At 35.1% G+C, this 26,628-nt stretch overlaps 1 protein-coding gene across 2 annotated transcripts in view; it reads left to right on the forward strand.

Annotated features, from left to right (window-relative positions):
• Positions 1-509: 509 nt before the first annotated feature.
• LOC113236800 (cell surface glycoprotein 1-like) overlaps positions 510-26,628 on the forward strand; it is a 29,257-nt gene continuing 3,138 nt past the window's right edge. For both annotated transcript variants that reach the window (XM_026472990.1, XM_026472989.1), the window contains exons 1-2: positions 510-676; positions 25,435-26,394. In XM_026472990.1, the coding sequence (XP_026328775.1) occupies positions 656-676; positions 25,435-26,394 (981 nt within the window). In that variant the 5' untranslated portion in view covers positions 510-655. The remainder of the gene's footprint in view (positions 677-25,434; positions 26,395-26,628) is intronic.

The raw sequence follows: 26,628 nt of genomic DNA on the forward strand, positions 1-26,628 counted from the left end.
ATAATAATAAGCAAATAAACATAGGAAAATTAAAACATTATGCAAAGAGAGAAAAAAACGGCTTTTGGAGATATGGAAATATTCTTTAATACGTCGTTTGAAGGAATCAGTAAACGGGATCGTCGAATAGGTTCAGATAGAGAATTTCATTCTTCCAATTAAATTAATGTAATTCCAAACAGTATATGTAGAGAAAGTATATACCGTAACGCATACTTCTCTCGGTTAACTGTGGTAATCAATAAAATCAGTCAGAATGACGAAATGTTGACGTAATTGTGTTCTGCGTAAGAGTCAATTAAAGAATCTAAAAACGATAATTTGACACACTTCCACTGAAGATAATCTATCAGAGCTTCATGCATCAATTGTTTTACAAATTAAAGCCAGGGTGCGACTAAAAATGATCTAACATCAATAAAACAACGCGAAATTGTAACTGGAATTATGAAGCGCTGGTTTGTGGTGGAGATCTTATATAAACAGCAAGCATGACCGGCGATCGCGCCATTATTATCTACGGTAGAGTCAGCACCGACGCAGCCGCGGTGCAGCGCGCGAACATAACAGTGTTGTGCCCTGTTTGACTATTGGAGAAGTAGGAATAGCCGTCTGTTGATGTAATAGTGAATTTTGTTTGGAAAATTTCAAGAAGATGTGGCGGCAGATTATCTATGTAAGTTTTTCCAGCCAGTTTATAAGCTATTGAAATTTTATATTAAATATAAATTAAGATAAAATATATATAAATAAAGAGCGACTTGGCGCCGAAATATTAGGAGGCCGGACCTCAAATGAAATGGGAAAAGGGCAGAAAGAATATGAAATATAAATTAATACTTCTATGATTCAATTATAATCGATATCAAGGTCAGTTACTAAATCATAAATACGAACTTTTAACTTATACAATAAGATCACGTACTTTAATGACAAATAAGTAAAAATATTACATTTCATAGAAAATGAAACTATTTTTTCGGATCAAAATAACGTGTATTTGTTTTCTCACGATCATGGGACCTGTAAAGGGGCAAAAAATTTACGCGACATAGATTTGAAAAAAAAATTCCTATGTGTAACAACTCGATAAATACCTATTGCTATTTATTGTAAGAACTTAATAAATATTATTCTCATTAAAAACTATTTTACCGAGTTGGTTTTTAACTTAGTTGGGAGAACGCTTACCTCCTCTGTAGGAGACTGTTAATTACAAAGGAAAATTTCACGTTCTTAAACTCTTCACAAAAATATTTATGAAGTATCCAATCGCAATCGAGCTAGCTACACTATACTATACACGGTATATTTAGCGAAGACCCACTTCCTGGAACGTACATGGATAGATGATGATTTCACTTTTTGTTATTAGGTTCTCATTGTTCATAAAAGGGCATTGCCATACAAAATTTGATTGCAATTTGATATACAAATAGCGTTATTAGTTTCACTTTCATTTCTCTCACCGTTTAACAGGCACAGCGAGAGTTTATTAAAACTTTAATGCTCCGTTAAATAGAATTCTGTACCCAGAACCACCTTGACAATCTGGTAGTAATGTTCCGGGCTTAGAAAGTATCCTTATGTAACCGGAGACAGTAGGTAATAAATAAATAAACAGTAAATAACGCGCACACATTCATAGCTCCGTACTAGTCAAATCCTGCATCGCGGGTGCCATGGACACACACATAGACAACCACAAATTACACCCAAACCCACGAGAGAAATAAAAGTAGGCCACGTACCCGGGACCTCTGCGTGGCAGTTGAGCATGGTAACCGTTCAGCCACAGAGGCAGTTATATTAGACAAAATCGCTTACTTTGTCCTGATCCCAAATTAAGTAACTTAAGCACTTGTGTTATGGAAATCGGAAACAATGACGGTACACAAATACCCAGATTCGAGATAATACAGAAAAGTTAGTATTTTTACATTGATCCCGCCGCGAATAGAACCCGGGACCTCAGAGATAGCGACACCATAAAAACCGTGCAAACCATTGGACAGTGGTAGGTTATATTCGGTTACCTATTAGTAGTCCGAAATGACACCTTCCAGAAATAACGTTTGGTCGAAATTTCATTACCTCGAAAGGAATTTTGAGAGGAAAATGTTTTTTCTTTTAAACCTAACTTAACCTAACCTAACCGAACCTAATCGAGTCTTTATGATAAACATTCAACATATCCTGAAAGAACAACTGCTTCGTTATAATTTGGTTTTCGGTGTAATGAAAAACTATCGTTATTTCGGACAAAAAATGTTCGACTTTGTGATAGGTTACCGTTATATTCCCGTGGGACTTAATTTTGTTTTATTTATGTAACGAAAAAGAAATTGAACTAGACAATGAAATACAATATGACAGCTGTGGAATAGCCTAGCATTATGTTTTACCTCGTTGTATGATTCTTTTGGTCAACTACCTGAACGTATAACGAAAACAATCAAGTTTTGTACGTGTTTCCTTAATCATAAGAGACAAAGTTGCAAAAATTATGATTGGCATCATTGAATGAACTTAGAATAAGAAAATAATTTTCTGCGTCCATACACAGCATTTTGATGTGTTATACTTATAATGTCATATACATTAAACAGATTAATCTTAAGTTCGCCCATTATAGATACCTTTAAACTGATATCGAAAGTAGCCTAACCTAATGAGTAAAATGACATCAATAACTTTTTTTAAATAAAACTAAAAATATACAAAATTTGACGTTAAAGTTTCCCATATGTTTAATATGACTTTCGCAAAGGGGCTTTAGTTTCGGACAACTGCTTTGAATACAAAATTTTGTACTTACTTAAAAATAAAAATCACTTTATTTTATTCAATTGAAAAATAGTTTTATTACTTTATTTATAGCAGTTTCGTTATCTGTAAACTTATTGTTACCTCTATAAGTAGGTCAGCCTCTCTACGAATGTCATATTAAATGTGTGGAAGCTATTAACATTAAAATTGTGGATGTCTAGATTTATTTTTTTAAAGTTATTAATGTCGTTTTACTCATTAGATAACAAACTTTTACCTTTTATATTTACGGAATACTCACATGGGCACACTTAACACTTTTTAAAAATTTATTATTTACAAGCTATATATCGATATTTCAGAAAAGAAAATGAAAATTTAAATATGTTTTCATTTATGGCTTCTTGTATTTATAACTATGTTTACGTAAGAACTTCGTCTTGGTGAATAACAAAACTTTGAGTACACAGATCGATAGAACAACTTTTAACCTAACTTCATCAATAACAAGTTTATGATAAAAAGCTTTTACCCAGTTTCTTTCTCCGATATATGATATCTTTTTTTTTATGAGACCAAGTGACGAGACGGTCAAGTCGTGGGCCTATCATAACAGTTGCAGTGCCATTTAGAGCTTTAAATCACAAAGATCTGAGGCGCGCTGCCACTGCGCTCGTAACCCTGAGACATAAGTTGACAAGTCTCATGTGCCTGTAATGTCACCAGCACATTTATCTTCAATACCGGAACACATCGGTCACATTACTGCTTGGCGGCACAAATAGGTAAGGTGGCAGTATTTCCCTGGATGAACTTTTTCACAAGGAGCTCTAAAGCTTGTAAAATCTGTATGTATGCATTAAATTATATGTATGTATTAAAATTTCAAACGCAAGATCGCTTCAAGGCATAATCAAATTCAAGAAGGAACTCAATTTCTTTTATCTATGTAAAAGGATTCAAATTTAGATAACAATCATTCAAAACAAGTCGTACATTGCGTCATTACTTTTTGTATCGAAAAATATTCTTGACAGAGGTAATAAAAGGTCTCTCCAAGGTCCGGATTAAGTGATATTTATCGTTAAGCCACAAACGCCAGAAGGCCACCTGTGTTTGAGGGCGTACCCTCAGTAATGTTTATTTTCCCCATCGCCTTCAGCTATTTTCAGTGATGTAACTCCACTGGGAGATGGCCCATAGGCTATTAGCATTAAGCTAATATAAAGATATACATCTTATTTGTGCCAGGTAAAGGCTGGCATGCTACTTAAAGACATAAAGATTATATTACTATTCTGTTGTAATGGTTTAAACATGAAAATATGTCATGACATTACTCCGGTTTTTAGAAAAGAAAATGTCAGATACATTCAAAAACCGACGACGTCTGTGGTCGAGCGGTTTGCACACCCGTTTTCATGGTAAGATAGATCCCCGGTCGAGTCAATGTAGAAAACTAACTTCTCTATATTTTCTCGGGTCTGGGTTTTTGTGGTTCCGTCGTTGTATTCGATTTCCACAACGCACTTATTGTAGTTACTTACTTTGGGATCAGAGCAACGTATGTGATGCGATCTAATATTTATTTATTTATTTTCGTACAACGCTTTGAAAACGTGTGAATATTTCAATTGGCCTAGGCACTATCTTTAGTGGAAACCCGTACTCAGAACTACGTCGTTTTGGAGTCGACGCATACCGTACACTCACGTATAGTAGTGCAATTAAAATAAGGCGAACGAGCGTAAGAGCGTACTAAACTTTTGAATGACGCTTCAAAATTAACGTTCGCAAGTTTCCCATTTCCTTGGAATCCTTTCCGTGTCTACGTGTTTCAAGAGGTTCGATGTTCCGATTTTAATGGCGATGGAGTTAAACTTGGAGAGGAATTTCTACGATTGCGAGAAAATTATAACTATGCAGGAAACTCGGATATAGCGATCACTTCCCGGAAACCTTCATAATGTTTCAGAAATTGGGTGTTTTTGGTTCACTTACAGTTATTACAATACGTGGGGCGCACTATAAGTTTCCGGAATGAATAAAAAAAAATACCGTAAATGGTCAGAAATGAATTTATTGTTTCTTAAAATATTCTCCGTTAGCGTTAATGCGCTTTTTCATACGAATGAACCAATTTTGAAAACATTTATGCCACTTCTCCGTGACAATCTCTGAGAAACATATTTTTCATACTTTTCGACAGCCTCTTCAGGTGATGAAAATCGTTGTCCGCGTAACTGGTTCTTAATTTTTGGAAATAAATAAAAGTCATAAGGTGCCAGGTCGGGACTGTACCCGCGATGGCTCATAAGGTCAACGTTGTTCACCTTCAAAAGTTCATTTATCTGTCTGGCCGTGTGAGAACTGGCATAATCGTGGTGCAAGATGATACGGCGTTTACGGTTATTTTTACGGAGTTTGTCAATAACTTCCGGCAAACAAATGGTCGTGTACCAATCACTACTCATGGTACAATGATTCTCCAAAGCTACAGTAGCCACGTGTCCAGTTTTGTTAAAAAAAGAAGCAATCTTCCGCTTAGAGGCACTTTGAGCGCGCGCCACTTTGGATGGTTCAGCTCGTCTCTCAAGACCCATACGCTTGATTGATGCTTTGTTTTGGGATCGTAACTACAAATCCATGTTTCGTCACCTGTTACTATGTCCTATACCAAATTTGATGCCCCTTCGTTGAATCTGGTAAGCATGGCATTGCAACAAGTCACGGGATCCGTTTTTTAAGCCTCAGTCAAATTGTGTGGGATCGAAAGCACAGCTTTTTCACACCCAAATGTTTGTGTAGTGTTGATTGTATTTGACTCATGCCTATGCCTAAAGATGCCCGAATCCCATGGTATGTCACATGCCTGTCCGTTTTAATCATACGGCGCAAAGCATCGATGTTTTTGTTGTTCACAGCAGTGGATGGGTGACCATCACGAAATTCGTCACTGAGATTCACACGAGCGAAGCTCCGCTGAGCTGTTAACTTACGCTTAAAGTGGTAGAAAATCACACTACGAAAATGTTCACGAGTTAAATCCATGGTGATCACTACATCTAAAATGACGCTACAATGTAAAAATAAGTGACAGTCAGATGAAACAAACTGTATTCTACAGCCAAAGAGTTCCATTTTCAAATATTGTAATTATTTTTTAAATATTGTTTATGCAAGTGGCCAGTTTCGGAAACTTATAGTGCTCCCTATGTATTGCATACAATAAATCAAATGTGGTTAAAGATCTTATATTTGCACAACTAATTGAGGTTAACAGCGCAAAAGTGTTTTTAATGATACATAGTGTTAGGACGAACAACAAGTCGTGTGCCTGGTGGTAACCGATACGCCTGTCCATAACAGTTGCAGTGCCACGCATAGCTTTAAATGACAATTATCTGAGGGGCACTACCACTGCGCCCGTCACCCTGAGACATAAGTCCCACGTGCCTGTAATTTCACCAGCACTACTATTTACACCTAAATTCACGGGAGAATCAAATGTAGGCCCGGCAATCGAACCTGGGATCTCTGCGCGGCACTCTGCAGGCATATAATTACAATCTTAAACACAACTGAATAAAACAAAACTGTACAGAAATTATTGTCTACGATATTGTAATTATTATATTAATAGTATTATATAGAGTAACAACTTTCATAGCCCCGCACTAGGTAAACCCTGTATCGCGGGTGCCATGGACACACACTTTGACAACCACAAATTAAACCAAAGTCATGAGAGAAATAAATGTACGGCCTACCATACAAATATTTCTTCCGAGCCAAGAATCGAACCCGGGACTTCAGCGTGGCAGACCAGCATGGTAACCGTTCGGCCACAGAGGTAGTTGTAGAATTTTGAATTGTTTGATGTGAGTTTATTTTGAATTATTAAGAAGTTTACGTGGCAGAAGTTGAGAATCAGTTTAAATTATATAAATTATTCTGTGCTTTATTCTTATGGACATACTTTAATAATTATTATTATAATTTTTATCCAAGCACAATGGCACCGGTCTTAAGAGAGGTCTAAAAATATTATGAATTTTCTTATTATGTGTTAGCCCATCACACTTAAGTCTTGATCGATACATATACTCGTAGATGTAATAGGTAATTGTGGTGCTACTGTATAGTATTTAAAAACCCTAATGAACAAAGTAATAATAATGAATAAGAACTAAAAAAGGTGTGTATATTTGTGTGCTTGAGCGTGCGTACGTCCGTGTTTGCAAGTTTACTTAATTTTATATTAATAAGTATTTATAAAAGAAGAATGGCGAAAGCTGCCCCAATAATGACGTAGAGCCGTTCATGGACTTTGCTAGTATGAGTTTGCGTTTTAGTTTATGCCTAGTTATCAATATAATTTTGTATATTTTTAGAAGTCGGGAATGAAAAATTGTAAAACATTGTAATTTAGAATAGATGCAAGAACACAACGCAATTGATACAGTTCGACCATATATTAACTAACGTTCTTGTACGTACGTTTCATTTTAAAGATGATTGAATGTTTACCTACCTGAAGTATTGGCCTAATCAATAATTAATAGATTCAGGCGTTACTTTGCGGAAGTCCATGTTAATAAAAATGGAAGTAAATTAATTTGCTACTCCGCGAATCCAGTGAAGGTTAAATCGTACAAAATAGCTGCGCTTCTGTTGAATATTTTTTCATGCAGCTAATTTTCCCACCCTCCCTCCGCATAAAATTAATAAAAAAATAACACAAAACACGCTACTAACACAGAGCAGAGCAGTCAACAGCCCCTGAGGATGCCTCGTGGAGAGGCGAAACACGTGTCGGGTATATTTTTGGTGATGATTTATGACTATATTTGAGATTGTGTTATTTATTTTATTAATTTTATGCGGAGGCCTCCCTCCCTCTCTGGGATAATTAACTGCACGAAAAAATATTCAACACAAGCGCAGCTATTTTGCAAAATTTAACCTTCATTGGGTTCGCGGAGTCGCAAATACTTCAATTTTTATTAACATGGACTTTTTTACCTAATCAAATAATCAATTAAACAGTGACATAAAGCAAAAAATGAAACACAATGTGACAAAAATATTTAGACAATAGTTAAATGAGAGATAACGAAAGTTGGGAAGGAACGTTTAGACAAGAGACCTCCAATGCCAATGTGAATGTCACATTATTATTTTTTTTAACTTATTAAGGCTTTGGCAAAGCCATCAGCCTAAACACGAAGTTTACGTTTCTGTAAATATGGCCGCCACAAAGAGAATAGGCAATTTGAGGCGGTGTGGTTGGATTGACTCGGGATTCCTTAAAACGGGCCGCTACGGGTATTCTAGTTCGAGATTCGTATAATTTCGCGTTTTAATCTGCGATTAAGGCACAATAGCACTATCCTATTCCACTTTAAACTAGATTTCACAAAATAATTGAAAGTCAAAATAAAAACGAAACTTTTCCCTCCTGAGAACAGTGTGACCATTTGTGGCAGATTTCTGCTATTTGGGCAGGTTTAATTTTTATTCATTTTCATTGCTGCAGAACATGATAAGTTGTATTAAATGTGGCAGAGTTTGACAGATTTGGGAATATTCGGGAAGTTCTTTATTACTTTTGGGAACAAACTGATAACTTGTTGTTTCTGCTACTACGAACAAACATCTGAAGCGAAATACAGGACAATGTTATATACATAACCTATATCGACTTTATAACACCAGCTTCTACAGGCTGTACTCAATTAGCTTTTTTGATGTTTTGATAATGAATCACAAGTATTTATAGGTCTCCGTAATGGACGTCGTCAAAAACACTGGATCACAAAATACACGAGATGTCGCCATCCTTCTTTAACACAAATACGACAATTTTAGGTACTTTCTTTCAAACCAGGGAGTAACTTGTTAACCTAAATGCGTCTCTATGAACTACACCCAGAGTAACCTGACTATGAATAATTTAGAAAAACCCCTTCCTTGGTTCACCTGATATTCGAACATAATAATAATCGGAGTGCTTAACCGCTGAACCATTGCGGTCGTCACATGGAAATAAATAACACAATAAAGCCATTTCGTCTTATACTTAACCAAACATAAAGCCATACGAAGTGTCCCTCTCTTAAACTGCCAATGTGAACGCTATATGAGTGACGTAAGGTACAGTATTCATTACAGGAGTTTGACAGTTGTATAACTCCAGCTGTTGCCCATTGCACCTATACTTGTTATAGTAGTTATTATTAACAGTTCCAAATCCTTTCTTCCCTAAGTGCTAAGGGAAAGTCGTGGCTATATTTATAACGACAGCATTGTGCCTAGATATTAGCAGTTTGTATTGCAGTTTCACTTAGTAATATCGGCATTGAGTATCGCTGTATCGTAGTTTATAGACGGGTGGGTATCGCGTTACTAGGCTTTCTAGGGCACTCCTAGAAAGTCAATAACGAATATCTGTTCCATTAGCAGAGTACAATGCGATAGCTACACAATACCTGGAGGCTGACAATGCTGGTTTAGACTTTATTAACAGACTACTAGAAACTGGGTAAAGATAATAAAATACCTCTTGTCATAAAAAATAAAGAAAAGGAACATAATTATGTTTACAAATTTTGTAATTTACGGTTTTTTTTATCATAAATCGATAAACATATTAACTGCCTCTGTTTCGAACGGTTACCATGCTGGATCGCCACACAGAGGTCCCGGGTTCGATTCCCGGGCCGGAGAAATATTTGTATGATCTACGTCTATTTATCTCGTGAGTTTGGGTGTAATTTGTAGTTGTAAATGTGTGAGTCTATGGCACCCGCGATACAGGGTTACCCTAGTGCGGCGCTTAAAAAAAAGTCGCTCTCGCGCTAGTCGCGCCGTCGTATTGGCCCCACAGAATATATTTATATACAAAACCTATTGTACTTGTAGAAATATAGACCAGCAATCCAAATAAAGGTATACACAGTACTTCAGTACAAACACGAAACATTAACACCTAGAAGAGTAAACTCACTAACCTAACCTAGAGACCCATTCTACGGAAGCGAGAAATGAGTGTGTGCCTTATTTATTTATTTATTTATTATATAAATAGATAATGATAATAGATAATGTATTTTAGTAAAGTAAGTTAAGCTATGGTGCCCTTAGAGGGTTAATCATGGAGCAAGTAATAACTTTAAGACCTTATTCTGTACAATATAATGCAATAAATGATATGACAAAATGATATGACGTGATTAAAGTACCTTCAGACATCTAGCTTATAATTGATGAGTCATAAAATAGAAAAATAGGTTTCTATTGCTTATGGTTTACTGGCTTCGGACAACAGTGGATTGAAAAGACCACAAAGAACATAATAATTTTCTGCTTTATTATTTAATAGAGTGATTGATAGACTTTATCCTTTGTTTTGTAGTTTGGCTGACTTGTATTAGCCAAATACCTAAGACATCTTTATAGATTGTTATATTTTTGTTGCATTTTTTCTGATCTATTTTCTAATTATTTCTAATTATTTCTATATTTTTGACGAATTGTTTTATGTCATTTGTGACAGAACGCAGTAGTAGAACTCCTTATAAAAGAGTTCGTCCAGGGAAGTACTGCCACTTACCTAATTCTATAATTTATAATAATATCAAGCGACGGGACGAACAAGCCGTGTCCATAGTAGTTGTAGTGCCAGTCATAATTATAAATCACAAAGATCTAAGGGGCACTGCCACTGCGCCCGTCACCCTGAGACATAAGTTGACAAGTACTATGTGCCCAGGGACACAGTATCGAATCAAAAGTATCGATACTGTAGGTACTTATGAGTAGTATCGCATAAAAAAGTATCGTAATCATGAACTATCGATACTTTTGTCCTGCAGATAATAAAACACATGAATTTGTCTTTTTTATTTATGTATGATTTTTAATTAAAACAAATAATAAAATAATTTGATTAATTCAATCAATTGACCAATTCAATCAATCGTCATTTCACAAAATTTGTGTTACTTAAATTTCCAAATTCCCACTCCTCCTCTGTACAATCACTTAAAAACAAAAATCTATTTGGTGACGGTCTGTTTCTCGTTTTAATACTGGATTTCCTGCTTTTAAAAACAAACGTTTTGAAGAAGGGATAAACTTCTTTTAAAGAGGCAAATGGTATATACAGCCAAGTAATTTATGATAAATTAAAAAAATAAATCACTTGGTGGCTTGCGTTATGATATGAGGTGTCGTAAGTAGGACTTATGCAAAACGATACGATACTTATCAAAAAGTACTAATACCTGAAAAGTATCGAATGAAAGTCTCGCGTACAAAAGTATCGGTATCGGAGGGAAAAGTACTCGAAACCAAAAAGTACCGATACTTTTTCCGTGTCCCTATATGTGCCTATAATTCACCAGCACCCTTAACCTTCAAAACCGGAACGGAACGCAGTAGTGCTCACATTAGTTCCTGGCGGCAGAAATAGGTGCGGTGGTGGCAGAACTCTTTTACAAGGGGTTCTATTGTTACTGAATATTTCGTTACGTTGTGTACATCCCCTTAACAAGATGTCGGATAATAAATTAGGACCTAACTTTTTGCTCATCGTAATTTTTTTTTCATGTAAATGAGCTGCCCTTAAAATTTAAACCGAACACCCAGTATTACAGAAGTGAGGACCAAAACGTGCCTCTCGTAACTTTGCTTGTTAGTGATTGATTACGATTACACAACAACGTGGTTCAACTGACAAATAATCGAAATATATAATAAGCTTAGTTTGGAATCAAAGCCCGTCTAACCAACAATGGTAGTGTTGCACAAGTATCGATAATTTCGCTATCAATAATTTCACGATAGTTGCTATTTCCATCAGTCGAAGCAATGATATTACTCAATGGCTAGTATTTGGATGTTCAGATAAAGTTGGTAAATTCGGAATTATCAGCAATACCAGGAGACAATAATGATAGGATAGCTCCGTTGGTATTGTTGTTTATTTATCGTATTGCTCTTTATCGATACTTTCTCCAGTTGAGTGTACGGAAAGATTCGATAGAATTGTTAATAATAATGTAATTATTAACGATATCATTATCAATAGAACATTCTGTGTTAATATCAGATCTGATGGAATTCATTTAAATTAATAACGATGGAATTTATAAGTAATTATATTGGTACTATTAGAATGTAATATATCTATTCCTACAAATACTATTATGGTGTATTATTTACTATATAATATATTATATTATTGTATCTTGTCACTTGTTTTTTATTTGTCCCTGTGTTTTGTTAATGGGTGCAAAAAAATTATTTGTATTTCGCGGAAATTGTGAACGTTTATATTTTAAGTTGCTTTCAAATTAATATCTTTTAACAACATCGACTTAGTATAACCTTATTCAACATTAATTGAAAAAAATCGAAATTAAAGAAATAACATTTCCTTTCAGAGTTAGTGCCCAAACAGAAACAGTTGAAAATTTAAAAATTGTAACAGTTTAACATGGATTAAATCAAAGTTTAATATATATATATATTTTTAACTCAAACGCTCGAAAAACATGTGTTAACAGGAAACTAAAACAAATCAATGAAAATAAATGACAGTCGGGTAATTTATTTAAATTAAGTCTTTTGAAAAAATGTTTATTATTTTGGGCTATTTACTAATGTTCCGCTAAATGTATGTGTGTGTGTATATTATCGATATTATTTTCAAAGTTGTTACAATGGCATCTTTTCATCGATATTTTAACTAATATTGTGATGCACTACTTTGTGGTAAATCAATTATAGATACGAACTTAACACTCGCTATGCTATATTTTGACGAATTTAACTAACGTTAGGTGGACGTTTGGTGTATGCTAGAATTTAAGTCACATTTTAAATCAAAAATTAAAGTGACGCATTATTTATAAATGTCCTCGTCCTTGTATTATAGTCAACAGCACATTTTTTCAGTTGTACATACTTTGAACTTTGTTCCGTTCTCATCAAAGAATACATTTGCTTAGAATCACAAGTAGCATACTTATTAAAAAAAAATTAGTACGGTTGTGCTGTTCTGTACACAGTCAGGCAATACATACCGAGTTTGACGGCAGCATACTGTGTAGAATTAATTAAATAAAAAAAAACCTCTGATTTTATTTACTGTAAGTAGTGGAGGAATTGGATAGTCTGCAGACTGTCTTGGTTGTAGTACCAGATCAAGTTTGTCATATTTTGAGAACGTTACAATTTAAACCTGGTTGTATTTTTTTAAAGCGTACAGTCAAATATAATAAGTATTTAAAAAAAAAACCGACGTGCAAAGTTCTTGGAATTACATCTATTTGCCAAGTTTTATTGCAATTGTTTACCGAAAAGTCCGCGAAATCGGATTCATCCCTTAATTTGCCATTTTTAGAGGCGAAATTATTTTCTTCAAATTGAAATGGGATCAATACTGAGGTACCCTCTTTCCATCAAAAAAGAATCATCAAAATCGGTTCACACATCACTAATCACGTAACAAACTCAAAAAAATGCAGTCGAATTGAGAACCTCCTCCTTTTTTAGGAAGACGGTTAAAAATTGAACTGTAGTTTTGAAAATAATGGCCAAAAATAAAGATACAGCGAAGAATGTTACTGTACAGGTCGCCAACACACTCGGTTCATCATAATATTTTATACTTATACGCCCTTCTGGCGGAATAATTCGGTAGCGTCCTGAGTCTAGTTGCGTGCCCACCTGGGCTTAATTCATTATATGGGTTAAGTGGTTTATTCGTCCTAAGTTAAGAGCCTTTAATTTATCCTTTTGTCCGATGGCGCAGTCAAGACCATCAGTGGCTATCTGGTAAATGTCGTTTAAAAAAAAGGATCAACTGTGGCATTTTAGTTCCCTCAAAAGACTCTAGATGGCATTGATTGGTTTTACGTTAAATCGCAAATCACGGCTTAAGATGTTCCTTCGAGCAGTCGCTAAGGTACTCTGACTTAATTTTGTTGTGACTTCCGAGGGTAGCGTTATTGGATCGGATTCATGGAACTTCTCTGATAACAAATTTGGTACACAACATTGTATATTACGTTATCGTGGATACTACATCTCCACTATCGTCCTATATGGAAAGATTGTGTGAGATTTAACCTGGCATCTTGAAATATACTAAATAAAGCAACCGATATTGGACTTTGATTGGATTTGGTGATGTCATCGAACCGCGCTTACACACTTCACATATTGGGTCGAGTAGCTACTATAAAATAGTTGATTATTTTTTCGTAGTTTGAAAGGGGTCCTTGTAGTAAAAGTTGTTTGGTTTCACTTACTGAACATGTCCTTAACAGTATGTCAGCTAATAAAACAAGACCTTTTTCAGCTAAAAATATGACATTATCATTTTAAATTACGAGGACTGTTTATTAAATGCGATGACTTTAAAGGTTAAGTTAAAAACTTTTCGAGTTCTTAGGTTTTAGCGATTGCTACACATAGGAAATGAAACTGTTTTTCCGGATTTAAATCGCGTATATTTGTTCTTTTAAACAAACCGACGTTTTGGGCCCTTTACATGTCCCGTGGCCACGGTTGACCGTGTCAACCTTGTAAAGGGCTTAAAAAACTTTTATTTTTTTTATTATTTTTTAATCTAGTACCTCATACTAAGTTCAGCAGCTTTTTTTTGTTTGCTTGCCATTCGACCTCCGATAATATTACTGGGAGAAGTTTTATAGCGAAATGTGTTGTTTATAGTCTTTTTTTTTCACAACTTTACTCTATTAAAGTTACCATCTGTATGTATTGATATACATTGGCGACCCTGTCCGTAGTTAGTAACATACACATAGTTAATTTGCATTACTATCTTACTATTCTTACTTATTTACATATTACTTTTTCTTTTTTTTTGCTTATTATTTTTATTGTTTTTGTCGTATTTATTTATTTATGTTTTTTTTTGTTTCTTTTGTTTGCTTACTTATTTATCTATTTTTTTATCTTATATTGCTTCCTTTTTCTTTTTGTATCTTGTGCTTAATGGAAACACATGTATAATATATAACAGTTATATATTGACTTATATATCATTTTCAGGCTACGTTCTTGTTCTGATTATTCACTAATTTCCTACATTTATTACTTTACGTACATTTCCATAATATAAATATAGTATCTTACTATCTTCCAGGTCAGCAGCTTATATACTGCAGCTTATATATAGCTATGTTAGTTTTTTTTAATTGGAGTTAAAATTTAAGAAAGTATGAATGGTTAAGTCAGGTTCGAGGTGGAATTATTTTTGAAGATGAAGGAAATGGAAAGTTAAAATTTCAAAAGATGGAGGACAAACTGAAAAAATATTATGGGAAATCTACCCTCTCTCAAGAGGTAGTACACAAGTGGTTCACTGAATTTTCTTATGGTCTTACCACCACTAATAATGCTGAGTGCCCAGGAATGCCAAATGACGTAACAACCGAAGGTATCGTCAACAACATTCACGATATAGTTTTGGCAGACAGCCGAATGACGATACGCAAGATGTCAATTTTTTTTCATATTTTCACGAAATTTTGGGCGTGAAAAAGCTTTCTACAAGAAGTTGGCCGCGTTTGCTGTTAGTAAAACAAAAAGTTGTATAACAACTCCAACAAAAATATTTAGCCTTGTTTAAGCGCAACCCAACTGAATTTTTGCATCATATGGAACGTGGCGTGGCGTTGACGAAACATGGCTCTATCCCATACTCAGAAACGACGCAATAGACAAAGCAGTGGCCTTCTAAAGAAGACGAAAACGGCTTGTTGATTAGGTTTATCGGCTTTATGACATCTTCAATTTGTACATGATATATTCGCCTTGGTCGGCCCTTATTAAATCGCTCGCTCACTATCGCACTATAAATCTGTTTCGTCAATCTTCTTTCAGTCATACATTTTATGGAGAAATGTTAGACAAGATCCGAAGCTTACTATTCTGCTTTTTATATCGATTTAATTCAGAGTTATGAAAGAAACGATCTCATCTTGTTAAGAAAAATAGTTATTTGTTATGCAAGCGAAGGAACCTATGATTAGAAACCCAAAAATAGAATCCTGAGCGTAGTGAGGGGTTCAAGTTTTGAGCCACGAGACGCAAAACGACATTGCTGCCGAGCGAAACACAACTTTTAACCTCACTATAGCAAGGAAAATGGTAGATGAAAGAAAAACAGTTATGTAACGTTGCCAATTTAACGTCAACAATAATAAGAATAAAATCTACCAACGGATTTATATTACATATATCTGCCGTCCATTAACTAAAAACGGCTAAGTGACAAAATTTTTTTTTGAGATATAAAAACCCATAACCCAGTTTTAGAATATTGAAATTGTTTAATGATATTTCAGCTATGCATAGTTAGGGTAAGTTCCGATAAGTCGAATTAGTTACCTAAAAGAGAAAGTGCTCTATTTTTCTCTCTATCTCTATCTATTATCTATTTTATTTAAATCGGATATTTGACCATTTGTCACCCAGCTGCGCTTTAGTTAGTGGACGGCTCGGTGAAACAGACGCCTATATTTCAATGTTTGGAAAAAAAAAATGGATGAATTGAGTAAGTTAAAATATCGCTGGTTAAAGTTAATAGAGTGTATAGGGGATTATATAGGAAAATACATAATAATAAAATAAAAGTTTTTTTAACATATAAACAAGAGTTGCTTGTTTATCGGTTGAGAAAATTATACTTAATTTCTTGAGTCAATATCACAAGCATTATTAACGCGGTAGAGTTTTAAATGAGCACATTAATTATTCAATAAGTACTATGTAATTTGGTACATAATTAATTTTACCTTTCTATAGCATGCAACACGATTCTGCTTGCTTAATTGGTTTTGTATCATAGCAGACATCAATCTATCTAAAGGGTGCAATTAGGTTTTGTACTCCTAACTATCTGAAAATATTTGATATAAGAACATTTAAGAATGTTATTTAAAAAAGGAACTTGAATAGTGAAGCTCATTTATTATTTTGCTAATAATATTTCTATTTTCATATTCGTGTGAGTGGCGAGGTGAAACACGAAGTGGTATTTAGTGGGGAACCCACGTTGTCCAAATGTCATAAATTCAAAACTTTCGTATTAAAATATGTATTCTAATATGATTCTAATAGAAATTTATTGAGTGTCAAAGTGGTGTCAAATGACATAAAAAAGATGTACCTAAAGCGACAAATTATGGATGCGGGCAGCGCAGAACCGATCGTCGTGGAGTTCGTTGGGGGAGGCCTATGCCCAGCAGTGGGCGTCTTATGGCTGAAATTAAATATTATATTAAAATTATTGAGTATCACGATGTGTTATTCAATTATTTTTCTGAAGTTACTCCACTAGTCAGCCGTTGATAGCTGTAAGGGTACTGGCTGAGTGAAAAAAAACTTTCATAGATTCCTAACAGATGGCGCTACGGCAAAAAAGTCGTTAAAAACAAAAAAGAAAGATCTGCACATAGAAAAAATCAAAAGATCTGCTGGTTCGTTCCTTAGCTCAGTTGCGAGAGCGTCAGCACGGTATGCTGAAGGCTCAAATCCAACCGGCTCGAAGTAAATTTCCTTTTCGTATTAATCTTTGTATTATAATAAATTAAAGATTAGCAATATGAAATCTGGGTTCAAAGTGTTAATTATCATTGCTGATAATATCGCGATAATTATTTTAAATATATCTAGACGATTATCTTCAATATAATTACGTAAAACCAGCCAACTTAGTTTTATTTTCCTACATGTAAAATAATGAAATTTATTTAACACAACTTTTGTACGAAAAAGTAATATAAATCTTAAAAACAATAATTTGTTATGAAGATACCTATTCAAAGTGCAATAAATAATTCGTAAATTCTTAAATCCCGAAATAAAAATTCTGGGATTTCAGGGAGAGGTATTATCCACTGTATAATATATTACTTTCTCCAAGTTTACCTATACTTATATAAGCTACCTATTCTGATCTTTACGCTTTAAACAAATTTTTAATTCTAAAATTTTCTTTATTTTACATGCCAAAACAATAATTCCTGCATGAAAAATAAAATATCGAATGAGTACATACATACATTTGTGTTTAAATATCTGCCCAAATAATTATTACTTAGTGGGCTTAGTGGTAATGCCGGAAAGGTGGCAACATGAAGCTGATATTCAAGCTATCTATGAGTTATGTAGTATTGTCCTCAGGCTAAGTAAGGTCTTGTGTACAATCAAGAGCACATCAAGCTTGCCACTTTAGACTGGGCCTTTCTGGTACTATTTGTGAAGTTTGATGTACTTTTCTCTCTATAGAGGGTCAAGATATAGAATAATAGTAGCGTTTGTGCACTGTATCCGATCCGTATCAGAGGATCTCTCGTTCTCCGTCTGACATTCGTCCGAAACAATTACTGTCAAATAAGTAATACTCCATTTTTCAAACTAGCTGTCCAACCTGTAGGTTACAACTAAAATAATAATGCCACAACCCTACCCCGAGCGCCACCGCTCAGTGTGTTATTTTACCTTAGTTGCGGACATCCTCGTTGTATGTGGTTTTTAGAAAGATAATATTCAAACAACGTTCCTAGTAATACTCTCCGGGCTGTATCTGTCATAGTTTTAGAGAAACTTAAAAGATCGAGAAAAATCCATAAAAACCATAAAATCTGATTATTTCCTTTCCTGTACATGATTTTTCTTTAAATATTTCATGTTATGATAGAAAACTATGAAAGCGCCAATCACAAGCTACAAAAGTCCAAAAAATAAAAATAGCAAGCTATCCTCGAGCACAATTTTTTTTTTTCTATAGTTTAATCAATTTTTTCCGAAGACTTTGTTCATATTAGCGTGTTTTTTCAACTCGGATTTTTTAATTACAGTAATAAGTACATAAAAAAATTCAGATGCGACAAACACAAGAGACCAGAAATACTGAATTTTTAAATTTTGGGTTAGGGTTGTCACTGAACATTTATCCAGTCTGCAAAGTGCAATATTTTATATTCATTGAGTGTACATTACCAATAGGTATGTTATCGGAACAAGCCGGTGAATCAAGGAACAAGTTTTGACGTTATGATCAAGAGGACCATACACGAAAGTTGGATCGGAAAACGACCATCACAGACTTGTTTCACCGTGCACTGGAATCGTCTGATCTTTATTTATCCTCTTTGACACTTAGTACACGTCACAAACATAAAAAAATTCTACGTATACCTGATGAAGTTCTTCGCCTTCTAAGAGTGACCACGGAAAATGTTCGTTACCATCATTACCCATCAGCAGACATTTGTATTGAGGCTGCTGATATCACGCTAGCAACAGACGAAATCATTCTGCAATTCGATAATGAGGAAAATGTGTGAGCTTTCAGCATTTGCCAGGATAATTTATCTTTATTCACACAACGTAGTGCACATACGTGAATATTATAACAAAATATGCCAATACTATGTAACGTACATTGCTTTAAATTATTTTTGACATAATTACTTCAATTTAATTTATTTCACTTGATTTTAAATTTAACTAACGTAACTTAAAAAACAAATTATACACTTTGTGAGAGGGTTCTCAAATAGGGTTATTTTCATGGAAATCTAAAAAATCTTAGAAATGCTCCTACTCCGTATCTCCGAGATCTACCGAGATAAACGTTTACTTTTTCTTTATTCGATAGATACATTAATGTAGTATATTTTGAAGGTAAAAAAAATGCTAATTTAGTACGGTTAATTTTATATAAATATATTTGTAAAATTAACAAAATATTTTCAAAAACTTTTTGTGCGCTTTAGGAATTACGATTTTCACATTTAATAAAATTGAAATAGACAGACAAAACAAACCCTTTCAATTTATTTTTGTCTATATTAAAGATTTTTTTTAGGTGCCTAATAATACTTATAATGTGTGAACCAAAAAAATGGGACAGGTTAGTATCACTTATGCCATTAATGGTATAACTGGTCCTTCGGCAGAATCTCTTGTACATCACATACATGTACGAGTCGTAATCTAGAACTCTACTAAATGCTCAAGTCAGGATTAGGGTCGTATTTCCAGTGCTTGAAATCATACTCAAGTCTGCTCAAATCCTGACTTGAGCATCGAGTATAATACGGAATACGACCCTAAGGGTCGTATTCTAGAACTCGAGGACTCAGGACTTGAGTATTGCAGTGAGCACTGAAAATCATACTTAAGTCCTTGCCATTAGGGTCGTATTTCCAGTGCTTGAAATCATACTCAAGTCTGCTCAAATCCTGATTGAGGATTGAGTAGAGTTCCGGAATACGAATACGAGTATACTCGTATATCTCATTGCTAGATTTCCATTACACCTTTCTGTTACACCGTGTGTAGTATATAATTTCAATGTCAAGACAGTAACCCTTCAGCAACTATATGTAATTATTTAACATAATCTTATATCTACCCTACTATGAATTTACAGTGATAGTTATCGTAAGTGACAGGATTGAGCCGGGTATTCACTAGCGAGCTGTAAGCGCACAGTTGCACGACGCGAACGTTTCCGCGCGGTGTCCGCCCGGTTACCACGCTTTCACGTACATTACTGGCGAATCAGAATTCTATTTTCTAGGCAACAGCATTTAAATTCCTCGGAAGAATACAACCGTGCGGACGTCACTCATCCGCCCGCCGCGTAGACCCAGCCAGTTTCGCCCGCACGCCCGAGACGCTCATTTAAGTTAAAACGTAAAAGCTAAACAAATAGAGCGTGTTTTGCCATGACAGTTTGATGCACGCGGTCTCCGTGCGGTCGCGGCGTGAGTGCGATTAAATTCGTGTCGAATAAACGCGCCCTAGCCGTAACGTGACAGATATAGTAACAGGGCGAGGTTCTGGTGTGTATGCGTGAAACAGTCTTCAGTCACTGTCGAAACGAACGAAAGGGCTAGTTTCGTGCACAGTAACGGTGTTTACCGTAAAATAAAATATTCGAATAATGACAGTACAGATTATCCCGTTAATCTTAAAAAACATTGTCCCTTGCGACTTTGTCAAGACTATTGTCAGTAACAGCTAGTTTTATTTTGTTCCTCGTATTAATGTCATAACATTAATAAGAGGAACATAATAAAACAGTACAAAATGTAATTAATCTTTCACTATTTTTCATTAAAAAAAAATTACTTTTCTTAACATGAATAATATTTTAATAATGTTATTTGTAAGAATGTTAATATTATCTCTTTAAACTTAAGTCTCAAAGACGCTCTAGGGCCCAGATTGTAAATTGTCCTAACCGTAAGTTTATGCAAGACAAAGATTCTATGAATATCGGCGGCGGACCGTGAGCGCAACCCGCGCAGGGCAACTCGAGTGCACCATAAGATTATATGAATGTGTGCATACGTACTAGCGCTTGGCGGACGTGCACCTAAACAAACCGCGCTGTTATGTTTGCATGGAGTTACTTGTCTTATACTATGGTTCTATACAATAGGGAATTAGACTACTTTCGAAAGTATTTCAAATTGACCTTATCTAATGGATATACAGCCAAGACAAATATTTGTTCATTTACATAAATTTTTAGAAAACCCTAAAACTATGTTTTGAATGTAATAAAAAAAATTACCGCTACAACATCACAACGTTGATACTCAGAACGCGTGACGTCATTGGTAGCCAAACAAATTTGGCAATTTACGCTTACGGTTAGCGAGAATTTTATGTATTGATTGAGGACTGTCCCCAAACCAAAATTGTTCCGGGTTTTTAGTTTAAAAATGATTAAAAGTAGAAAAAATACAAGATAATACGCCAATGGTAAATAAGGTGACGTTTCTTTGCTTCGACGTCACGTGGTGTTTGATGTTTGCCTAACAGATTTAAAATATTACAATTTACTGCTTTAATGCACTGATTTAAAATACAAATCAGTATTATTTCACGTCAATATTGATTGAATTATCGTTCTTATTGTACAAATATTCTTTCTTACTTCATTTTAGATTTTTGTATGTAATTGTCCGATAATAAAAAACGCACTTTCTTCTATATAGTGACTATTATTAGTAGACATACTAGTGCAGCAACACATAAAGCCAAACAAAATACGCCTATGGAGTGTAAGGTAGTAGTACCTTAACCTATATTTCATTATCATGTTTAGGGTCTCAAGTTCTTATACAAAGAACACGTAATGAGACTCTCTGTCTAAAACTAGCCCCAGTGTATGGATTCCTATTAACAATATTTTGGGATATTTTCTATAAACTTAAACTGGTAATATTTGTACGCTTCAAGGTGGCAGAGAGAGAAAAAGAGAGAGAGGGAGAAAAAGAGAGGGAGAGTATAAAACAAGCTTAAAAAGCTATCAGTGGTCCCCTAAAAATCCCCTATCTAGTAGGTATCAGTGGTCCTCTAAAAAGGCCATACCGACTACGCATACTGCATTACTTCATGAAGTCTGAGGAGATAGTAGAATATAGGTACATCAAGCTAAAAGCTAAATACGCCCTGAGAGTCAAGCGGTTGGCGTCCCGCCATAACGTCAATTTTAATTCGTTTGTGGTGAAAGTACTGACCACAGTGCCGACCGAACATCTGTCGATATACATGAAGGAGTTTTGGCCGATGGGGAGAGGGAGGGGAGTTGATCGGTGTATCCGTATTACCTGATACCAAATTGCGCCGCAGCCGCCGACTAGTGCAATTCGTGTAGATTAGTTATTTCGTTTTTATATTATCATATTTATGTTACTTCTAAAGTTATATATTATATGGGCCAGAAGTTGCCTATCTCAAATAAATAAATAAATAAAAATACCAAACATCGAAACAGTAAGAAAAAAACAGTTGATCCGGCTGGATTTTAACCAGCACCCTCAGGCAATCCGTGCGAACAAGGTCTGCAACAAACATCGAAAAGTTCGAAAGGTCTGCTGGTTAGAATAGAATAGAATAGAAAACATTTATTCCTTAAGTAGACAACACAGTACACATGCATTTTGTAATAATAACAATAAAAATAGTACTAACTACAAATATATAGAAGAGTACAACGCGTGTGTGCTGTGCTGCCAAGGAATCCGTGACCCACTCAGCTTATTGTCGTCTCACTTATGGTGCTACGACGCTGATTTTCAGGTTTTCAGGAGGTTGATTTTCAGGATTTCAGATCGGATCCGGCAACAGAACACACGTGACACGGAACATAGTAGCCGTGACAGATTGACAATTATGTCCTTAAAAACGCACAAAATATGTCTGAACGAACAGATTATTGACACAGTACAAGAAGTAATGACGTTACTTACATAATATATACGTTAAAATGTGAAATTAATTTCATAAAACATGTATAAATATTAGAGTTAGTCATTTTGTGATATTAGTTAGAAATAATATCACAAAATGAATATAAATGTAGACAGTTATGTATTTTTTTTTTTCGTTCCGTGGCTTAATTGGCAGAGCATCTGACACGGATTGCTTTAGGGTGTTGGTCCGAATCCAGCCCGATCGAATGAATATTTCTTAGTGTTTCAATGTTTGTTCAAATTAATTATTTCTTTTCGCTGTCTCAACACACTAGCCTCGCTGAACTTGAATAGACCTTAAAACCATATAATTATAGGTCAAGATTATTAAAATGAAAAAAATATCATGTTTTTGTCTCGACGGCTTGCGGCATCGGTTGGGAGACAGAAAAACAAGCAAAAATGACCGCTTCCGTAGTACACGCTTCATTTCCTCACAATACTGAACCAGTTTTCTTTTTGCTCAATGTCTTTATATAAAAAAATATTGGATGTTGCGCAATTTTTTGTTGTACGTACATAAGGTACGTTTTGGCCTGGGAAAGTGAATTAATTACTTCGACAAACTTACAAGTTAGGTAACTAGAGTTAGCCTAATACTATGTACCTACATTAAACTGTTGACATCCATACACGCTACAGTAGAAAGTATTTTGTATTTTTTTAAATTTTGACTAAAATTCCGTGGTCGTTACCCATAAATAAGCTCGTTTAAACGAATACTAAGCAAAGGATAAAGGCAACATTAGGGTTTCAATGAGTTTCGTGTCACAGAATTTTCCAGAATCAGAAACTAGAAGAATTATACTATACTGTAAGCACTGAATCTTAATCAGATCTGCTTTCTTTGTCATTAACTCATTTAAGTACGACTCAGAACTTGGTACTGGCAAAAAAATCGACCTCAAAAGTTCGTAGAATTACATCTATTTGCGAAGTTTTATTGAAATCGGTTACCGGAAAGTGCGCGAAACCGGATTAATCCCCTAGTTTGCCACCCTTAGAGGTGAAATATATTCTTCAAACTTTAAATGGAACTACTGCTAAGGTACCGTCTTTCCAACAAAAAAAGAATAATCGAAATCTGGTCACAAATCCGGAGTTATCGTGTAACATAGATACGTACAAAAAAACATTCAGTCGAATTGCGAACCTCCTCCTTCTTGAAGTCGGTTAAAAAGTAATAACACAAGAAAACGATGAACACCTACTTAGAATTACTACAGCTATACTTCATTTTGATTTGTTTGTTGCGTTCCAATACAGTAGATTTAAAACCTAGGTTTAAATGAAACGGTTTTATTATAACTAGAACTAGAGCGTTTTATGAACGTGGTCTCCCAAATTGACAATAGAAATATAGTAAATTAAAGCCGTGACTATTAATTTTGCTTTATATTTTGACATCTATAGAAATCTTACTGTAAGCGTGACAATGTTGATTCGTTCAATGAGTATTGTGTTATCCAGTTTTGAATTCAATAAAAGTACTTTGCGGCATGCAGCCGATGCCGAATTGTTGTAGCCGCGGTTTATGAAACGTTATACCTACGCAACCAAATATTTGTAACTTTTACAAAGCAAACCAAATTGAAAATTTCGCTCGAAAGTGTTATGGTTACATGTAGAGAACTCATAAGAAAAACACTGCCGTTTTTATTGTTTTATTGGCTACGCACGATTAACTACCGCGTAAAGTTAATAATATGGTCACTACGTAATCTTTTAAACGTAAGTTACATCGGTACGCAAAAAAAAATATTTGGCTCGGTAATCCGCACTTAGCGCGGATATTACTAAACAAGGTATTTAAAGCAGCTTTCGTTTATGATGAAACTAGATTCGCACTTTAGTTGCCTTATGTCGTTTGTTCACTTTTGTTTCCTTATAAAAATTGTAAAATAATCTTTACCGCAGAACAGACAAATTTATGTACTCGTCCGTTTGTTAACTGTACGGCGATGTATGTACCTATCTGAGCAAAAAATTATTCAAATAAAATGTTACCGCATCAGAAATTTCATGTTTCGTTAAATGTACCTCGTCTGTTCGTTGTCTACGTTAGCGTTATAATTTTTTGCTCCCTTTGGTTACTCTTTTTCTATTATTGTGGCACAGTTTGCTTTAATTGAAGATTACGTGGGTTGATGTAATAGAAACGCATTTTTTTCTTTTTGTAGACACGTCATTTAACGACTGGTTAAGCAATAGCTATTGTTGTGAACAGTTTTTATTAGCTGTCGGCAAATATCGGAAACTTAGCGATGTGTGTCGCTTTTTATTATCGCGACATGTTCTTTGTAATTGATGTACATTTTTATCAAAAAGTATTCATTTATTCCAGGTACTGCCGCTGGCACTTTCTACTTTGGCAATAAAAGTACCAGTCAACGGGAATGACCAAAAAGAAACGGAAACTTCAACAAAGTTACTAGTTACACCTAGTGAATCACCGGTCGCCGAAAAAAAGCAGGACGTTTTGTACGTTACAGATCAACCAAATATTGATAGCTATTTAATTCCCCCTGATCCTCACAGACTTGAGGAAGTTCTGCCAGATTTTATCATTACGCCGGCGACGCATTTTCTGCCACCGTCTCCAGAAAAACAAATCGATTATTATGCCCCTGAGGAAGAGGGTAAACAAACTGACTGGTATCCAATAGCTCCAGTTCCGGTCCAGAGCTTGCAGGTCAATTTGCTTCCTAAGGCACCAAATGACGTAATGCCCGTTGTACTTACGGATAACCAAACATTCGAGATACCACAAAATCCAAGAGGCGGAAAAACGTACTCAGGTGATCCATATATTGTTCCCGTTCCGTCAAGACAACTGGAACCTCCATTGGAGAATGCACCCAATGATTACATAGTTAATACGCTGCCTGAAGAGTTAGAGGTGCCATCTGCGGAAATAGATGAACAATTCTATATTCCTGCGCCCGTAAAACTTGAAGTTCCTATTCGTAAGAGTCCTAAGAAGCCAGTCATTAAAATCAAACCCTTCGGGGAACCCACACCGGCCCTACATCTAATGCCTCCGATACTCAGTCAACAGAAGTTCAAGAAGCCAACTAAAATATATCCTAAAAAGGTTACTAAAGGTTTCCACCCAATACTGATCCCGATTTCACAGTTCGTAGAAGATTCGCCTCCCGACGTTCCTCGAGCTAAGCCAGAAAGGCCGCTTAAGCCTATTCCGAGCGATGAAAGTGAATATTTTACACCTTCCGATGAGAAAAAGCGTTACCTTTACGAACAAATAGAGCAGAAACGCAAATCGAAGGGTGAAAATGAGGTCAAGGTTAGTGTATATATAATAATATAGGGTATATATATATATATATAGTGAAATTACAGGCACATGGGACTTGTCAACTTGTCTCAGGATGACGGACGCAGTGGCAGTGCCCCTCGGATCTTTGCGATTCAAAGGTCTGAGTGGCACTGCAACTGTTATGGACAGGCGTGTAGCTTTCCATCAGGCGCACGACTTGTTCGTCCCGTCACACTTGATATTATAATATATATATATTTA

This window comes from Hyposmocoma kahamanoa, unplaced genomic scaffold, assembly GCF_003589595.1.
Source record: "Hyposmocoma kahamanoa isolate Upper Pololo Valley unplaced genomic scaffold, ASM358959v1 92, whole genome shotgun sequence".
Lineage (NCBI taxonomy): Eukaryota > Metazoa > Arthropoda > Insecta > Lepidoptera > Cosmopterigidae > Hyposmocoma > Hyposmocoma kahamanoa.